Below are 20,186 nucleotides of genomic sequence, written 5' to 3' on the forward strand. Positions count from 1 at the left end.
CCGTACGTGACAGCTCTTCTTTTTGAGGTAGTGAAGTCACAAGACACAATAGTTATTGATAACACATGTTAAAAAATACATCTTGTATGTCTTTTCAATGTGAGTCTATGAAATGCATAAATATTGTGCTCTATTAAGTGTAAATTGGAAAAATTGTGCAAATGTCCCATATGTGAGAGTGGAATTCTCCTGTACTTATAACTTCAGAGGCTTATATCTTAAAACCATGATTTTTTGGAGCTACGCGCCCATTGAGTCTTTTGTTCTACACATCAAGGACTACCAGAACCCAAAGTTTCAGAGCATTTGACAGAGAGCCATTTCCCATAAGGTTTCTGCGGGGTCCTTTCACATGTTATAAATTTAAATTCGTAAATAAACAAAGTTTTCGTTATGATAATGCTCGCATTTTCAGCATGTTTTAATATGTTATAGCTTTATTCTTTAACAATATCGGTGTAATAATATCGTTGCTAGACAGGTAACTTGTCATTGTATGCCGGGTGTAGAGTCAGTTCGCTAAACTCAGACACAACTGGCTAGTGATTTTAGTAAGTAATTTTGACAATGGTAAAATTGGCAAAAAAATTACTAAATAGTTAATAATTACTAAATAGTTAGTAATTTCGCCAATTTTGACAAAATTGACAAAAAAGAAAAAAATTACCTACTAAAATCACTAGCCAGTTGTGTCTGAGTTTAGCGAATCGACTATGACTATACCAATCAAACTGTGTGTTTTCTCAAAGTTTTTTATCATCATCATCATTCTCTTTGCCTTATCCCTATACGGGGTCGGCTTCCCTAATTGCATTTCTCCACACAATTCTATCTTGGGTCATATCAATGTTAATCCCCTTTACCAACATGTCCCGCCTTATCGTCTCCCCCAGGTCTTCTTTGGTCTTCCTCTCCTACTCCTTCCAGGAATGGGTGATTAACGTCTCAATGTTGAACATGACCAAACCATCGTAACCTATGCTCTCTCAGTTTGGCATCAATTGGTGCCACACCTAGACTTCACCTAATATACTCATTTGTAATTTTATCCTTCTTTGTCACTCCACTCATCCATCTAAGCATTCTCATTTCCGCCACATGCACTCGTTGTTCCTCTTTCCTTTTTACTGCCCAAAATTCAGTTCCGTACATCATAGCCGGTCTTATGGCTGTTTTATAGAATTTTCCCTTCAGCTTTATTGGAATTTTTCTGTCACACAACACACCACTCACTTCTTTCCACTTCATCCATCCAGCCCTAATTCTACTGCATGAATCTCCATCTATTTCTCCATTGCTCTGTAATACCGATCCTAGGTACTTAAAACTATTGCTTTTCACAATTATTTCACCAACCAAAGATACCATTTTATTTGTAATAAATCCATCTTTTAATGAAAATTCCAAATACTCTGTTTTTGACATACTAAGTTTTAAACCTTTTTCCTCCAGAGCTTGTCTCCACTGTTCCAGTTTTTGTTCTAAGTCTCTTTCACTATTTCCTATTCACACTACATCATCAGCATACATTAAGCATCATGGAATGCTACCCTGTAGTTTCGCTGTTATCTGGTCCAAAACTAATGAGAATAAATAAGGACTAAGCACCGAGCCTTGGTGCAATCCTACTTTCACCTGAAATTTATCAGTCTCTCCCACACCTGTCCTAACACTAGTTGTTATTCCGTTGGTCTCTTTATTCCTGTATTGTTCCATCAGTTGCCTTACAATGAAAATTGCATCTGTTGTTGATCTGCCCTGCATAAAGCCAAATTGATTATCGGATATTTCAGTTACTTCACTTATCCGTCTATCAATTACTCTCTCCCATATTTTCATGGTGTGGCCAAGTAGTTTTATAGCCCTGTAGTTTGTACATTGTTGTATGTCTCCCTTGTTTTTGTAGACAGGAACTAATATACTGCTTCTCCATTCGTCTGGCATTTGTCCAACTTCCATAATTCTATTAAATAGACCTGCTAGCCAACTTATTCCTGTCTCTCCCAATGTTCTCCATACTTCCACAGGAATATCATCTGGTCCGACTGCTTTTCCTTTCTTTATTTTTTTTAGCCACTTCCTCGTTTTTTATTTTGGTAGCCATTGCTGTTACTGTCTCCTTTAACTCCACAGGCTGTCTGTCAAATTCTTCATTTAATAAACTGTCAAAATACTTTCTGTATCTCTTTTTGACATCCTTCGCGTGAATTAGTATTTTATTATTTTCATCTCGGATACATCTAATCTGATTAAAATCTCTTGTTTTCTTTGCTCTCTGTTTGGTTATTTTATATATCTTTGCTTTGCCTTCCCTGGTATCAAGTTGATCGTATAGGTTTGAATACGCTTCTGCTTTAGCTTTTGCTACTGCTACTTTCGCTTCCTTTTTGGCGACCACATAGTTTTGAAGATCTATGTCCGATCTGGCGATCTGGTTTCTTGTCACTTTTTATATAATTTTCGCTTCTCTTTTATTTTTCCTTGTACCACCAAGTCTCTTTATCCTCAAACTTCTTTCCTGACGTTTTCCCAAGTATTTCAATAGCCGTCTCTCTAATAATATTGGCCATTTTTCTCCAAATTGTGTTAGGGCATCCTTTCATGTTCCAACATATTCTTTCTACTATTCTTTCCCTGAATAGACCTTCTTTCATCTTTTAGTATCCACCACTTGATTTTTTGTGGTCCTCTCCGATATTTTTGTTTAGTTTCGCTTTTTTACTTCGATGTCCAGAACAAGCAGCTTATGTTGTTTACTTAACTTACTGTCTCACTAACTATTACCTTGCAGTCCTTGCATTCACGTATGTCTTCTTTCCTTATCATGAAGTGGTCTATTTGGGATTGATGTTGTCCACTTTTGTAGGTAATAAGTTGAGTTTCTCTCTTTTTAAAGAATGTGTTAACAATCGCCATATCCAATGCTGTTGCTAATTCAAGCATGTCATCTCCAGATTCATTTCTAGTTCCAAAGCCTAATCTTCTATGTATTGTTTCATATCCTGTCTTGGCTTGACCCACATGTGCATTGAAATCACCTCCTATTATAACTTTCTCCTCTGCTGGAATATCACTCAGTACATCTCTTAATTGGTCATAGAAAGCTCTTCTTTCATTCTCGCCCAGATCTGTTTGAGGAGAATACACACACACACACAACGTTCAATACTTCTTTATCAATTACAAATTTCACTCGTTCTTACAACTTCTACTATGTTATCTCTCATTTCACTATCATCAATTATACCAACTCCATTTCTAGTGTTACTACTCCATACATATCACAATTTGTATCCTTCACCTAGTTCTTTTGCCCTTTGTCCTTTCCACCTAGTTTCTTAAATACAAGCAATTTGAACTCTTCTTCATTTGAGCGCATCCACTAACTCTAGACTCTTACCTGTAAGACTACCAAGATTGACCCTATCCTGATTTTTCTAACCTGTAATGTTGTTCCCGCTGAGATAGTCCTCACCCGGAGATCCGAACGGAGGCTCATTTTACTTCCGGAATATTTTACCTCAGGAGATGCCATCATTTCAGCATAAGACTTTTTTTTTATCATATAACTTTATTTTTATATTTTTTATTTGAACTAATTTTTATTTTTGATAATTTCAGGAAAGGCCCACCATCTAGATGGCAAGCTCCTCCACCAAGAGGGGAAAGGTTTAGAGGAAGAGGATTTGGTCCTGGCGGTCCACCTTCATTTTCAAGGGGTTCTAGAGGCAGAGAGATGTTTAGGGGCCCCCCTCCAAGAGGTCCACATGGGAACTTCAGTAGTGGGCCTCCAAACTTTTCTGGTGGTCCACCTCCTAATTGGAGTGGGCCACCCTCTGGTCCACCTCCTTTATTAGGTTTTAATGGCCCTCCAGGCACTAATTTACCACCCCCTTCAAGCAGTGGTCCACCTCCTGGTGGAATGAGGCCCCCTTCGGGTATGTCTGGGGCACCAAGTAAGTATTATTTTAGTTTTGATTTCCTATGTTCATACTATGATGGCCAAATTGTGGCTCGCGAGCCACATGTGGCTCTTTGAAGGATTATTTGTGGCACTCAATAAATGTACCTGAATTACTTTTAATTTTTGTGTTTCAAAATGTCTTAAATAACTGAAAATGAATATAAAAGACTAAGTGTAACATCAGGACTTAGACAAGGAGACCCCTTATCACCGTTGCTATTCAATTTGGTTAGAATATGCAATGAGTAAAATATTATCTGAGCTGACAGGGGGATTTGCAAATCGACCTAAATTCAGACTGTATGTACATGCCAATTATTCGCCCATAAACATGGACTCTACAATAGCGGGAAATAAATAAGCTGCTGGTATTTAAAAGGAAAGTTCTCAGAATGATATTTGGCCGTCAAAGAGGTGAATTGAAAAGACAGAGTGTTAAAGGCAGTTTTTTTTGAGAGATGGTAGATCAGTAGGTCGTCCCAGAAAAAGATAGAAGGATGATGAAGGATCGAAGTATCCTGAATTAGTAAAGGCTGCTTGTAGAATTATTTCCATATTTGAAACAACGATGTGGGCCATTTTAGTTCACTTTACAGATCGTGAAATCCAAACGATGATAGAAAAATTTAATACTTTTTTTTACACTTTTAAAATAATTATTTAATTGCGGCTCGCGAAAAACTTAAAATTTTGAAAAATGACAGTCAGTCAAATCAATAAGCTTGGCCACCCCTGTATATTCCTATTCGCTGCGATCGTTATCTATTATTATAGGTCACGGGTTACCCTCCCACGAGTTGGGAGGAAGATAGTATGTATTTGCTTTGTGTGCCATTTACAAAAACAAAAGATTATTTAAAATTTTGCTATTAATTTTCTGCTAATGTATCAGTACATTATAAGAAATTTGCTATAAATACTCTATATGGTAAAAAATGTGGAAAAACATGAAAATTTTAAGCTTAACTTGTTCATAGTTTAAATTTGACATTCAATGTAAGCTTAACATTTGTCAGTATAGTCATATTGTCAATTATTTCGTACTCTCACATCCAATGCCAAATATATCCGCTAATGTATCAAAAGGTGAATTTCCAAAAATAATTTACAATATTTAGCTATATTTATAGTAAAACAAAATATTTTATGAATGCTGTGTTATAAGAATTCAAAAATTGTAGCTTCTCATTAACAAAAAATATAATTTCGTAAAAGTCTATTTATATTCATATTTTAAACATTCATATACATTATACAAAAAATACGGCAACACTGTGATGTACTTTGTTATTAAACGAAGCTTTAATCAATTTTTTTCTTTGATCCAACCTATCTTTTGATGTAGGAAAACAAAAGAATTTCATTCCACTATTTCTCCATGTAAATAAACAGTCAAAAACGGCACAAGAACCGTGATAAGGCATTTAAAAAAAATAAACGTAGCTATTGGAAATGTGGATTCATAGAAGAATGCTGAATATACTCGTACCTTGGACAGCAAGGAAAACTAATGAAGAAGTACTAAGGAGGGTCAACAAAGATAGAGAACTACTAAAAACTGTTAAACTTCGAAAAATGTCATATCTGGGACATATAGTGAGGGGAAGTCGATATAAAATATTACAACTAATCCTTAAAGGCAAAATAGAGGGCCGTAGAGGTGTAGGAAGAAAACAAGTTTCTTGGTTAAAAAACATTCGAGAATGGACTCAGATACCAAATGCTGGACAATTATTCCATATTGCAGAAGACTGAGAAGCCTTTGCAATGGTGATCGCCAACGTCGGATAATTCTGATATGGTACGTGAAGAAGAAGAAGAAACGTAGCTATAAAGTACGTGCAGCTGTCCACCAAGGTACACAGTTTACACAACCATACGATGCAGTGTTGAAATGTCATACTTCCATGTCATCCCCTCCTTGTCAACCATCCCAGCGGATACTCTGATTAGTGGGGTAAAGCTCAATAGATCCGCTATAGTAATAGTTAGCAATAACAGTTAATAACAAAAATTGTAGCCAACTTTGAGCTTCACGTTACAAAATTAGTTAGAATGTTACAGTGTGTTCGATAACGCAGTGGCAGACCAAACTTGTGTTTTTTTACATGGAACACCCTATATTTTATTTTATATTCGAAATCCTGTTAACTTGTCCATCACAAAAATATACAGGTTTGTTATGTTATACAGGGTATTTACAAAGTTATAACCAATTTTATATGAAAATCGTAACAAGTTCGACTACCTGTATAAATAAGAATACACACAAGAGCAATGGTTTATTGATGCCATATTTTTTATGTATTGTCAAAATTTTCAAAAATGATTGATATTGCTAATTTTCTTTATATCAAATACAGGGTGAGTCAAAACGCAAGTACATTATTTTCTCAGTAATTTTAAATGGAGCACCCTGTATTTTATATTACTATTGAAAAGTACCATTACCATACTTTAATTTTTAGATAACTTTCGCTATGTCTAAATTTATTAGTTTTCGAGATATTTTCATTTTTCAATGGACCAGTAGCGTGACCACCCAGATCACCAGAATTTAATAAACTGGACTGATTTTTTTGGGGTTACGTTAATAATGAGTTTATAAAATACCTCCAACTACAGGGGATGAGATGAAATATAGAATACAAAGTGTATGTCCATGGGTTAATTTACAAATGCTTCCTAGTGTAAGTAGCTCATTCAATGATCGTTTTTAGGCGTGCATAAATGTGTTAGGAGGTAATTTTGAACACCTTATGTAATTAAATATTAAACATATTTTATTAAAAGTAGCTTTTAATTTTTTCAATAATGTTTTTTTTTGCAAAATGTATTACTGATAAATTATTTTTCTTGGTTTATTTGTTACATACAAAATTACATTTACATACAAAGGTAGTGTCTAATTGTCTTCACAAAATGTTTTATTTTGTGCTTGTGTGTTTTTTTTGTAAAATTTATTACAAGTAAATTATTTATATTTCTTTATTTGTTACAGTTACATACAAAAGTAGTTTTTAATTGTTTAAAAAATGTAGCATGTTGTGTTTGTGTTTTTTTTTGTAAAATGTCAATTCAGTCATGGCGTACTTAAAATTTGGAAAAATTTAGACACCTAAAATAATTTCCTCTGAGAAATGAAAATATGTCGAAAACTAATAAATTTGGACATAGGGAATGTTATATAAAAATTAAAGTACGGTAATGGTACTTTTCAATAGTGATATAAAATACAGGGTGTTCCATTTAAAATTACTGAGAAAATAATGTACTTGCGTTTTGACTCACCCTGTAATTGATATAAAAAAATTTGCAATGTCAATACTTTAGCAAATAAATGTACCAAAAAATCACAACAATGTGCTTGAAATGTTGATTTCAAACCATACAAAACAAACAAAACAAACAAAACAAACAAAACAAACAAAACAAACAAAACAAATAAAACAAACAAAACAAACAAAACAAACAAAACAAACAAAACAAACAAAACAAACAAAACAAACAAAACAAACAAAACAAACAAAACAAACAAAACAAACAAAACAAACAAAACAAACAAAACAAACAAAACAAACAAAACAAACAAAACAAACAAAACAAACAAAACAAACCAAACAAACAAAACAAACAAAACAAACAAAACAAACAAAACAAACAAAACAAACAAAACAAACAAAACAAACAAAACAAACAAAACAAACAAAACAAACAAAACAAACAAAACAAACAAAACAATCAAAACAATCAAAACAAACAAACAAATCAAACAAAACAAATTCTTGTTTTGTTTGATGTTGAAGACGAAGACGTAATGTAAATAATCTAAATACTAAAGCATCTGTTTGGTTGATATTTACATGATTTATTACTTTACTACCAGATGCAACTGTAAACATACAAAGAAACCTACTATTTTTGAATTGTGGCTGTCTATCTTTAGATTTTTGTATTGCATATAGTTGCCAGATTTCAATTTGCATACCAAAATGTATTTTGGCTTTTTGGTCAAACGGTTGAATTTAAAAAAAAATGTTATAAATAAGACTTTTTTGCTCTACATGGTGCTTTCTACTTATACCTTTAAGGGACGCACTATTTTCGAGGACACCCTGTATATATGGTGTTGAATAGTTACAAGATATTATACTCAATATCTAAATTTCTGAGAAATTCGATGGGAATTTCATCATGCACAGAAGATTTTCCACTTTTAACTGGTTTCAATGCATATTCCATTTAGTATGATAATGACAAAAACATCATCAAAATAAATTAATTATTGTAGTTTTGTTAGTAATAATTTTATACCTTTTAAATTTTGTAGATCTAGATGGACCTCCACCAATTTCAAAACCTGGCGATCAAGAAGGTTCAGGTGCTTCAACAGGTGCAGGGGTGTTAACTGATTCACCAAATATAAATAGTGGACCTCATCTTACATCTAATCAGAATAACGCACCCTCTTCTCAACCTACAACACCCTTAGTAAGTATATAATTATTACTTTATTATTTGTTGTAATTTGATAACCAGGTACTAATCCTGCGTCTTTTGTGATCAGGATGCAGCTGCTGAAATATGGGTAGAAACAAAAACTGGAGAAGGCAAGTCATATTATTATAATGCTCGAACTAGAGAAACTACTTGGACTAAACCTGATGGACCTAACATTAAAGTTATTTCTCAGGACCAGGTTGAGGCTATGGCTCAAGCTGCCACTGTAGGTTTACCCCAAAATACATCCACTGCAGCCCAAGCGGCTCAAGCACAGGCAAATATATCTAATAAACCTGAAGGTATGTTTTTTATTTAATATTAGTTTTTATTTTAGGCTGTCCTAGTATATATTTTTTTAAATCTCTGAATCTACTAGAATTTGTTGCTTTAATAGAATATTTGCTATACCTCTTCTTCTTCTTCTTTTTCAGGACCCATCTGCGCGACGTAGGTCGTTGAATATTTCCCTTAATAATCAATTGGAGCAAGTTGTATCTCTCTCCACGTGTAATATGTCCGAGATATTCCAATTTTCTTGTTTTGATGGTATTTAAGATTTCCATTTCTTTATTCATCTTTCTCAGAACCTCTTTGTTTGTGACGTGTTCTGTCCACGATATTTTCAGAATTCTTCTGAACGCCGACTAGGGTGGTTCGAAAAAAACTTTTCTTCATATTTCAGATCGCTATAGTGCGCAAAAGTTGCCATTGGTATAGACTTGAAAAAAGCACTAATTATTATTTTTTTATTAATTTGTCTTCCGGTCGCGCAATGCCATCAAAGTTAGCAAAAATTGTGAAAAATCTTAATTTTTCATATATTTTTTTAACAGGCCAGATGGTTTTAATTGCTTTCCTATACCATGAATTAACTACTAAAAGTATAAAAAATCAATATAAATGCACTTATTATACATTTGTTTCATATCTTCCGGTCGCGCAACATAATTCAAAATGAGTAAAATTAGTAGTTTTTGCAAAATTTCAAAGTTTGATTGTTTAGTACAATTTAATCATACGACTTTTAGAGATGCTATAGTTTAATTCAATTACAATAATATATTTACAATCCAAGCATATAAGATACATTTTGATATTCAAGTGGAATTCGGTCGCGCAGCTTCGTCAAAAACAGCAGACTACCGAGAGGCGAGGCGAAAGTGACGAATGCCAGCGAAGCGCGCGCAGCCACAAGTAAAGATACATGTGGGAATACCTCTACAATGGATTATTTGTCTTCTCCATTACAACGAACTGCCATTCCACCACCTTTTCCAAAACTTAGATGAAAACACAACAGGTCCAATAGGATATTCCGGACCAATTGGAAAGGCCCTACCTGATTGTAAAAGACTACCACTTATTGATTTTAATCCTATTGATTGTGAAATTCCAAAAGTTGACAAGCGTATTCTTAGCAAGCACCAACAATTGTACTTGCTTGAGATATCAGAAGTCATCAAATCAGGGCATTGTTCAGAAGACTTTGTAGTGGGTACGTGATCCTAGCCCAACGTCACATTCAAGATGGCTTACTACTGCAAACCGAGTTTTGCGTTTCTACATCAGTGTGTCCAACCCTTCTGAAAATCTGAGAGAGATTGTCACATTCATTCTCAAATGTTATAATATGCCTATGTGGTTTGCCACAAAAATAAACCACAAATTCACAAATGGGCCTAGACATGATTACAAAATCATTGAATCTTCAAGGTACTTACCAGAAGAGCTGCTTCAAGTTGTTGATCCCGTTTTACAACGGAATGCTTACTTCGCCCATCCCGAAAATTTACTTTTGGCTATGGTAACTGATGAAAGAAACCATGTCCGAGAGCTGGGCTTTAGGCGTGTCATAAAGGCAAATCAAGCAATATCTGAAAGTGACTCTGTCAGAATCTTTAAACCACCAAACTTAAACTTTGAATCTAAATAGTATTACGAAATTATCAAATGGAACACCAGTACACTGACTCCCCTCTACTGCTAAGAACATTGACTAATGAAGAGATAAAACAGTATGTGAGCAATGACTTTAAACTTGTTATAGACCAGTACAGATAGCTCTAAAATGGACCAACAAAATAAAAAATTAATAGCAGGATGAGACCAATTCCAAATGAAAGTACACATATTAGATAACATGTGGAACATTTTTCACCAAATCTGGATGAGGGGAACATGGGTTGGGGGAGCGTTTTTAGGGGTGAAAACGGTTAATTACGATTTGCGGCAAAACGGCACATCCTATCGAAAAAAGTTAAATCGCAAAGTTGTAGGCAATAAAAAGCTCTACAACTTTTGTAAATAAACATTTTTCACATAACCTCAAAATATCCGAGAAAATCGGAAAATTCGCTGTTTTTGATTTTATTTTTTTTTCTCACTGAAAAAAATTTTTTTTTACCAAATACGGTGGAAACTTACCTCTTTCTGTCCCGAACACGCTGTAATTTTTCTGTATAAAAATATTTTTTAAAACTCTTGTTTTTTATGTTTAAGGGAAAATGTAAGCATTTTTTCAATTGAAAAATCTCCCGAAATTTTTTTAGCTTTTTTAAAGAAGTTGGCATTTTTTTTGTTTATTGAAACCTCTATTTTCTGATGGTGTAAAAAAATATATACGTTACTATGGAAAATTTTGTCACAAAAGGCAAAAATCGGAAATTTATTTTCACCCTCTCACCATTTTCAGATTCTCAGACGTAATATAAGTTGCATAGCGAGCAGGAACCAACGAAATTTATGAAAGAAAATGATAATATTTCATTGATTAATTGAGAATAAGACACAGATAGTATTTACCTTTTTATGTAGATTCCACAATTTCCTTTAAAATAAATAAATTTGTCACTAAATTCTTTTCACAAAATTATGTTTAACACGTACGTTTGATTCACTGTATGTGTCATCATGGTACACATAATGGACGCGGCGCGGCGTCTGGCTGGGCTGCACCTACTTGCTATGCAACTTACATTACGTCTGAGAATCTGAAAATGGAGAGGGGTTGAAAATAAATCTCCGATTTTTGCCTTTTGTGACAAAATTTTCCATAGTAACGTATATATTTTTTTACACCATCAGAAAATAGAGGTTTCAATAAACAAACAAAATGCCAACTTCTTTAAAAAAGCTAAAAAAATTTCGGGAGATTTTTCAATTGAAAAAATGCTTACATTTTCCCTTAAACATAAAAAACAAGAGTTTTAAAAAATATTTTTATACAAAAAAATTACAGCGTGTTTGGGACATAAAGAGGTAAGTTTCCGTTTCCACCATAAAACAAAAAATTTTTTTTCAGTGAGAAAAAAAATAAAATCAAAAACATCGAATTTTCCAATTTTCTCGGATATTTTGAGGTTATGTGAAAAATGCTTATTTACAAAAGTTGTAGACCTTCTTGTACCCTACAACTTTGCGATTTAACTTTTTTCGATAGGATGTGCCGTTTTGCCGCAAATCGTAATTAACCGTTTTCACCCCTAAAAGCGCTCCCCCAACCCATGTTCCCCTCATCCAGATTTGGTGAAAAATGTTCCACATGTTATCTAATATGTGAACTTTCATTTGGAATTGGTCTCATCCTGCTATTAATTTTTTATTGTTTTTTTGCTATTTGCACTGGTCTATTATGAATATAGATATACAAGGTGTCCCAAAAGTAGTGGAACGGTCAAATATTTCGCGAACTAAACATCGGATCGAAAAACTGAAAAATACGTGTTTAATCATTTTCAAAAATCTATCCAATGACACCAAACACCAAACCCCACTACACCCCCGAGAGGTGGGGTGGGGGGTAACTTTAAAATCTTAAATGGAAACCCCCAGTTTTTCTTGCAGATTTTAATTCGTTACGTAAAAGTAAGCAACTTTTATTCAAGACATTTTTTCGAACTGTGGATAGATGGCGCTATAATTGGGAAAAACGATTTATCCTGATACCATAGGTAAATTATAGAAAAGGTCTAATATCTCACGAAATACACTTCCAAATGAGAAACTAAAAAACAGATTTTTAATATTTTTTAAAAACATAAAATCCTTTATAAAAGGTATATTTGTTAAAATCCCTATACAGGGCTACATCAAAGACAGAACTAGTTTTCAATCGGTTGACCGATCATCATCAGTGCAATCCTAAAATGTGTACAACCAGATAAAATGATGCAAAGTATTTGAAATGTTGACTAAGGTTAGAAAAAAATTTTATAGGTTATACTCACTTAGAATCTACATGCAAGCCACCAAAGTAAAAATAACAGGGTAAGAACCCTTTACAATTGATCCGTCATCGGAACATATGACTAAGATGTGAATTATAACATGGATGATTAAGATATCCAATGTTTTTCGCCCGAGGTACCAATGAGCTCTATCTGACAAGTTCACATCATGACTGTATGGAAGCAAGTGATTTTGATAACGGAAATTCTGAATGGTGACATGACAAGAATGACAGTTCCACAGGAAGTTATAATTTCCCTGTTGTTTTGTGGTATTTATTGTAAAATTTGTTAAATTAATAACAATAAAAACAGTCGTTCCCACTGTGGTAGATAGTCTGTAAAAATGGAAATAGACTTGATGTAAATGTTAAAATATTGTAATGGAGGAAGTAGGCAAACCACATTACACATAATACAGACAACTTAATAAACGTTATCAAACCCTTTATATGTGATATCTAGGGCTTAGAAAAGCAGTTGTGTGTTTATTTAAAAGTTATCAATTATATTAGAATAATTGGAAGTTGTTATAGTATGTGGAAGTACCATAAAAATCACTGTGTGGGTGACAAAGGTGTAGAACTGTTTTCTGATCTGGGAGGGATATATAATACAAGCTAAGATACATGCCACCATTTCTCAAGATCCCTGTATATCGCCTGGAACTCTAAGGGTTCGACAAAACAGACCAATATATGAGATAGCTAACATAGGGGAGAGGAGTGGTGTTATAAATTTATGAGAATATAATTAAAATGTAACATGAACGGGACCCAGAAAGAGTAGTGAGACTATTAAATTTAATTGCAATATGATTATATGGGGTGGATATAATTAAATTATTGATGAAAATTTAGTGATGAAAAGGTATGTATGTGGGTGATGATAGCAGCTATTGGTTTGTGTTTATATAATTGGATAGTGATAGTGGTTTATGGATAGAGGTGAATAAGGAAAGAAAATCATTATGAATTGTGTCAAATCAACTGTAAATGTGGCTATGTGAAAGCGATAGAGTAATAAACAGGTGAAAAGTACTATTGTGATTAAAAAGAAGTTAAGAAAAAAGTTGTCGATGAAGTGGATGGAAGTCCCGGTTAAACGAAACATGGCGGTTGACACAATTTGGGCTTTTTTGTTTTTCTCTGACTATTTCCAGGTCCTCGTACAAGTCCAACTTCAGAAAGTCTCTTTGGGGGATATTGTGTAGAAGAGAAACATCATCTGGTATGTTCAGAGTATGATTTTTCTCTTTGAGATGTTGTGAGAATGTAGAGGTATTCTCTCTTCTGATGTGTTCAAGAGAGCGAGAAGCAAGTGATCTACAAGTTCTTCCTATGTAGGTGGCATCACAGTCAGAACATTGTAGTTTGTAAACACCACTACGATTCATATAGTTGATAATATCTTTGGTGTTAGACAGAGACTGTCCTATGTTATTAGATACCTTAAAAGAAATTTGGACGTTATCTACTGATCTTTTTATAATATTTGAAATATCCCCAGATAGTCGATCTTCGTGAAAAGGTATGGAAGCATAAGTAGGTTTGGTTGTCAAACCCATAGGGAACGCGGCATGTCGTAAGACCTTGAGCTGTCTTTTATGCATGAGCTTGCTTATGATGTGTGGATCGTATCCGTTGTTGAAAGCAATTTGACGTATTATATTTAATTCTTTACTGTAGTCGGATTGTGATAAGGGAATGGTTTCAAGACGGTGTATGTAACTATGAAAAGCAGCAAGTTTGTGTGACATTGGGTGGTTGGAAGATGCTGGGATAACATGGTCGGTCTGTGTTGGTTTCCTGTAGATACTGAATTCGAAGTGGTCATTTAATCTGGTATTATTATAATTATATTATTATATTAATAAGGTCGAGAAAATTGATTGATTGAGAAGACTCTAATTCCATGGTAAATTTAATATTGGGGTGGATTTGGTTGATTCTAGAAAGCAATGAGTCTGCTGTATTTGAGTTACCTGAGATGATCAGAAAACAATCATCGACATAGCGAAACCAATGGAGAATTTCAGGATTTTTCATGATATATACGGATTCTAAATGATCCATAAAAATGTCAGCTAGGAGAGGAGATAGGCAACTATCCATGGCTAAGCCGTCAGGTTGTCTGTAATATTTATTGTTGAATACAAAGAAGTCTTGAGCTAGACAAAATTGTAGTAATTGAATAATTGAATTGGTGGTAGACATGGTAATGGAATTTGCTCTTAGAAGAGAATGTACCAGATTAATAGTTTCTTGTTTTGGGACTGAAGTAAAAAGATTGCTAACATCAAAAGATAGCATGGTAATGTTTGGACGAAGCTGAATTTGTTGGAGATTGTTGACAAGGTGACTTGTGTTTTTGACTGAGAATCGAGGTGTGAAGTTCGTCATGTTGTTAATGAGATTAAGAATAAATTTTGAAAGAATGGAAACAGGAGTGTTTATGAAGCTAACAACTGGACGAATGGGAATTCCCTCTTTATGTATCTTAGGTAAACCGTACAGTCTGGGAGTTAAAGGATTACTGGGAATTTTGTAGTAAGGTGCAAATTGTTCAGAAAAAAATTCTGTAAAAGGTTTAAGGTTATCTTTGAGTTTGTTAATGAATTTTTTGGAAGGATCTTCTGGAAGTGACAAGAAATTATTATTAGAAAGAAAGGTAGTGACTTTATCATTATAAATAGTTTGGTCTAGAATTACCAGACAATTGCCTTTGTCTGCCTTGCTAATTATTAGATTATTAGATTTGACTTTATTTTTAATAGATTTAAGGGTTTTAAGATGGTTTTGACGTTTATTGTCAGAAAATTGAGGAAAACTGGAATTCAGAAATGTGTTCTGAGAAAAGGCAGGTACATTGATGGAAGAGGCATTGTTGGAAGTATTTGAAGATAAAGCAGTGATGGAATTATTAGAAAGTGTAGAAGATATGTGTTTATGTTTGAATTTATTTATAGTATTAAAACAAGAGTTTCTAATAGAAGTTTTTTGATTTAAAGGGACAGAAAGATTTTGGATAATAATATCTAGCTCGATTGAAAGACTCTGAAGGTCCTTTTCGGATACCTTTCTCGGAATGGAGTATTTTAGACCTAGATGTAATAAATCTAATTCATTTTTGTCAAAGATAACTGACGAAAGATTTTTAAGTCTGGGGTGAAAATTGAAGTTTGAAAATTTAGTGTTATTACTGTTTTGATTGGATAAAAGTAAATTTTTTTGAATTAAATTGTCTAGTTTGGATTTTACTGTATTGAATTTAATAAAGGATACTCTGTCTAACCTGTCCTGCACATCATTCAGAAAGTTACATAAACTATCAAAGCCTAAAGATAAAAGTAAAGAGTCATATGTTACCTTGAGCTTACAATTGATAAAGTTGAGCTTGCTATAATGGTTACAAATCTCCTTTTTTAATATTTTGCGTTGGAAGGTGTTCTTTAAGTTGACTGGAACATTTTTCGGAGTTTTGACAATGCAAAATTTAGGAAATACATTGTTGTTAATACACTGGGAGATGAACCATATATCCAGCTTGATAGTGCATCTTTTGGTGGCTAGACGCATGTATTGATTAGCCAAGTTGACCATACCGTCAATTTACAAATCCACGAGGAAAAATTTCCTGTAGTTGGCTGTATACCATTACAAAAACATAAAATCCTTTATAAAAGGTATATTTGTTAAAATCCCTATACAGGGCTACATCAAAGACAGAACTAGTTTTCAGTCGGTTGACCGATCATCATCAGTGCAATCCTAAAATGTGTACAACCAGATAAAATGATGCAAAGTATTTGAAATGTTGACTAAGGTTAGAAAAAAAATTTTTATAGGTTATACTCACTTAGAATCTACATCCAAACTAGACAATTTAATTCAAAAAAATTTACTTTTATCCAATCAAAACAGTAATAACACTAAATTTTCAAACTTCAATTTTCACCCCAGACTTAAAAATCTTTCGTCAGTTATCTTTGACAAAAATGAATTAGATTTATTACATCTAGGTCTAAAATACTCCATTCCGAGAAAGGTATCCGAAAAGGACCTTCAGAGTCTTTCAATCGAGCTAGATATTATTATCCAAAATCTTTCTGTCCCTTTAAATCAAAAAACTTCTATTAGAAACTCTTGTTTTAATACTATAAATAAATTCAAACATAAACACATATCTTCTACACTTTCTAATAATTCCATCACTGCTTTATCTTCAAATACTTCCAACAATGCCTCTTCCATCAATGTACCTGCCTTTTCTCAGAACACATTTCTGAATTCCAGTTTTCCTCAATTTTCTGACAATAAACGTCAAAACCATCTTAAAACCCTTAAATCTATTAAAAATAAAGTCAAATCTAATAATCTAATAATTAGCAAGGCAGACAAAGGCAATTGTCTGGTAATTCTAGACCAAACTATTTATAATGATAAAGTCACTACCTTTCTTTCTAATAATAATTTCTTGTCACTTCCAGAAGATCCTTCCAAAAAATTCATTAACAAACTCAAAGATAACCTTAAACCTTTTACAGAATTTTTTTCTGAACAATTTGCACCTTACTACAAAATTCCCAGTAATCCTTTAACTCCCAGACTGTACGGTTTACCTAAGATACATAAAGAGGGAATTCCCATTCGTCCAGTTGTTAGCTTCATAAACACTCCTGTTTCCATTCTTTCAAAATTTATTCTTAATCTCATTAACAACATGACGAACTTCACACCTCGATTCTCAGTCAAAAACACAAGTCACCTTGTCAACAATCTCCAACAAATTCAGCTTCGTCCAAACATTACCATGCTATCTTTTGATGTTAGCAATCTTTTTACTTCAGTCCCAAAACAAGAAACTATTAATCTGGTACATTCTCTTCTAAGAGCAAATTCCATTACCATGTCTACCACCAATTCAATTATTCAATTACTACAATTTTGTCTAGCTCAAGACTTCTTTGTATTCAACAATAAATATTACAGACAACCTGACGGCTTAGCCATGGGTAGTTGCCTATCTCCTCTCCTAGCTGACATTTTTATGGATCATTTAGAATCCGTACATATCATGAAAAATCCTGAAATTCTCCATTGGTTTCGCTATGTCGATGATTGTTTTCTGATCATCTCAGGTAACTCAAATACAGCAGACTCATTGCTTTCTAGAATCAACCAAATCCACCCCAATATTAAATTTACCATGGAATTAGAGTCTTCTCAATCAATCAATTTTCTCGACCTTACTATCACCAGATTAAATGACCACTTCGAATTCAGTATCTACAGGAAACCAACACAGACCGACCATGTTATCCCAGCATCTTCCAACCACCCAATGTCACACAAACTTGCTGCTTTTCATAGATACATACACCGTCTTGAAACCATTCCCTTATCACAATCCGACTACAGTAAAGAATTAAATATAATACGTCAAATTGCTTTCAACAACGGATACGATCCACACATCATAAGCAAGCTCATGCATAAAAGACAGCTCAGGGTCTTACGACATGCCGCGTTCCCTATGGGTTTGACAACCAAACCTACTTATGCTTCCATACCTTTTCACGAAGATCGACTATCTGGGGATATTTCAAATATTATAAAAAGATCAGTAGATAACGTCCAAATTTCTTTTAAGGTATCCAATAACATAGGACAGTCTCTATCTAACACCAAAGATATTATCAACTATATGAATCGTAGTGGTGTTTACAAACTACAATGTTCTGACTGTGATGCCACCTACATAGGAAGAACTTGTAGATCACTTGCTTCTCGCTCTCTTGAACACATCAGAAGAGAGAATACCTCTACATTCTCACAACATCTCAAAGAGAAAAATCATACTCTGAACATACCAGATGATGTTTCTCTTCTACACAATATCCCCCAAAGAGACTTTCTGAAGTTGGACTTGTACGAGGACCTGGAAATAGTCAGAGAAAAACAAAAAAGCCCAAATTGTGTCAACCGCCATGTTTCGTTTAACCGGGACTTCCATCCACTTCATCGACAACTTTTTTCTTAACTTCTTTTTAATCACAATAGTACTTTTCACCTGTTTATTACTCTATCGCTTTCACATAGCCACATTTACAGTTGATTTGACACAATTCATAATGATTTTCTTTCCTTATTCACCTCTATCCATAAACCACTATCACTATCCAATTATATAAACACAAACCAATAGCTGCTATCATCACCCACATACATACCTTTTCATCACTAAATTTTCATCAATAATTTAATTATATCCACCCCATATAATCATATTGCAATTAAATTTAATAGTCTCACTACTCTTTCTGGGTCCCGTTCATGTTACATTTTAATTATATTCTCATAAATTTATAACACCACTCCTCTCCCCTATGTTAGCTATCTCATATATTGGTCTGTTTTGTCGAACCCTTAGAGTTCCAGGCGATATGCAGGGATCTTGAGAAATGGTGGCATGTATCTTAGCTTGTATTATATATCCCTCCCAGATCAGAAAACAGTTCTACACCTTTGTCACCCACACAGTGATTTTTATGGTACTTCCACATACTATAACAACTTCCAATTATTCTAATATAATTGATAACTTTTAAATAAACACACAACTGCTTTTCTAAGCCCTAGATATCACATATAAAGGGTTTGATAACGTTTATTAAGTTGTCTGTATTATGTGTAATGTGGTTTGCCTACTTCCTCCATTACAATATTTTAACATTTACATCAAGTCTATTTCCATTTTTACAGACTATCTACCACAGTGGGAACGACTGTTTTTATTGTTATTAATTTAACAAATTTTACAATAAATACCACAAAACAACAGGGAAATTATAACTTCCTGTGGAACTGTCATTCTTGTCATGTCACCATTCAGAATTTCCGTTATCAAAATCACTTGCTTCCATACAGTCATGATGTGAACTTGTCAGATAGAGCTCATTGGTACCTCGGGCGAAAAACATTGGATATCTTAATCATCCATGTTATAATTCACATCTGAGTCATATGTTCCGATGACGGATCAATTGTAAAGGGTTTTTACCCTGTTATTTTTACTTTGGTGGCTTGCATGTAGATTCTAAGTGAGTATAACCTATAAAATTTTTTTTTTCTAACCTTAGTCAACATTTCAAATACTTTGCATCATTTTATCTGGTTGTACACATTTTAGGATTGCACTGATGATGATCGGTCAACCGATTGAAAACTAGTTCTGTCTTTGATGTAGCCCTGTATAGGGATTTTAACAAATATACCTTTTATAAAGGATTTTATGTTTTTGTAATGGTATACAGCCAACTACAGGAAATTTTTCCTCGTGGATTTTTTAAAAACCTTTCGAATGACACCAAACGTGACCCTCCAACCCACCCCCTAGGTGTGGGGTGGGGGGTAACTTTAAAATCTTAAATAGCAACCTCCTCTTTTTATTACAGATTCGGATCCGTCACGAAAAATTAAGCAACATTTATT

At 33.7% G+C, this 20,186-nt stretch overlaps 1 protein-coding gene across 1 annotated transcript in view; it reads left to right on the top strand.

The window, feature by feature from the left end:
- Window positions 1-20,186, top strand: part of LOC114333681 (transcription elongation regulator 1) — a 139,034-nt gene that overhangs the window by 7,991 nt on the left and 110,857 nt on the right. Inside the window, exons 2-4 of the mRNA XM_028283622.2 lie at window positions 3,622-3,956; window positions 8,295-8,455; window positions 8,532-8,766. Coding sequence (XP_028139423.1) covers window positions 3,622-3,956; window positions 8,295-8,455; window positions 8,532-8,766 — 731 coding nt within the window. The remainder of the gene's footprint in view (window positions 1-3,621; window positions 3,957-8,294; window positions 8,456-8,531; window positions 8,767-20,186) is intronic.

This window comes from Diabrotica virgifera, chromosome 6, assembly GCF_917563875.1.
Source record: "Diabrotica virgifera virgifera chromosome 6, PGI_DIABVI_V3a".
Taxonomy (NCBI): domain Eukaryota; kingdom Metazoa; phylum Arthropoda; class Insecta; order Coleoptera; family Chrysomelidae; genus Diabrotica; species Diabrotica virgifera.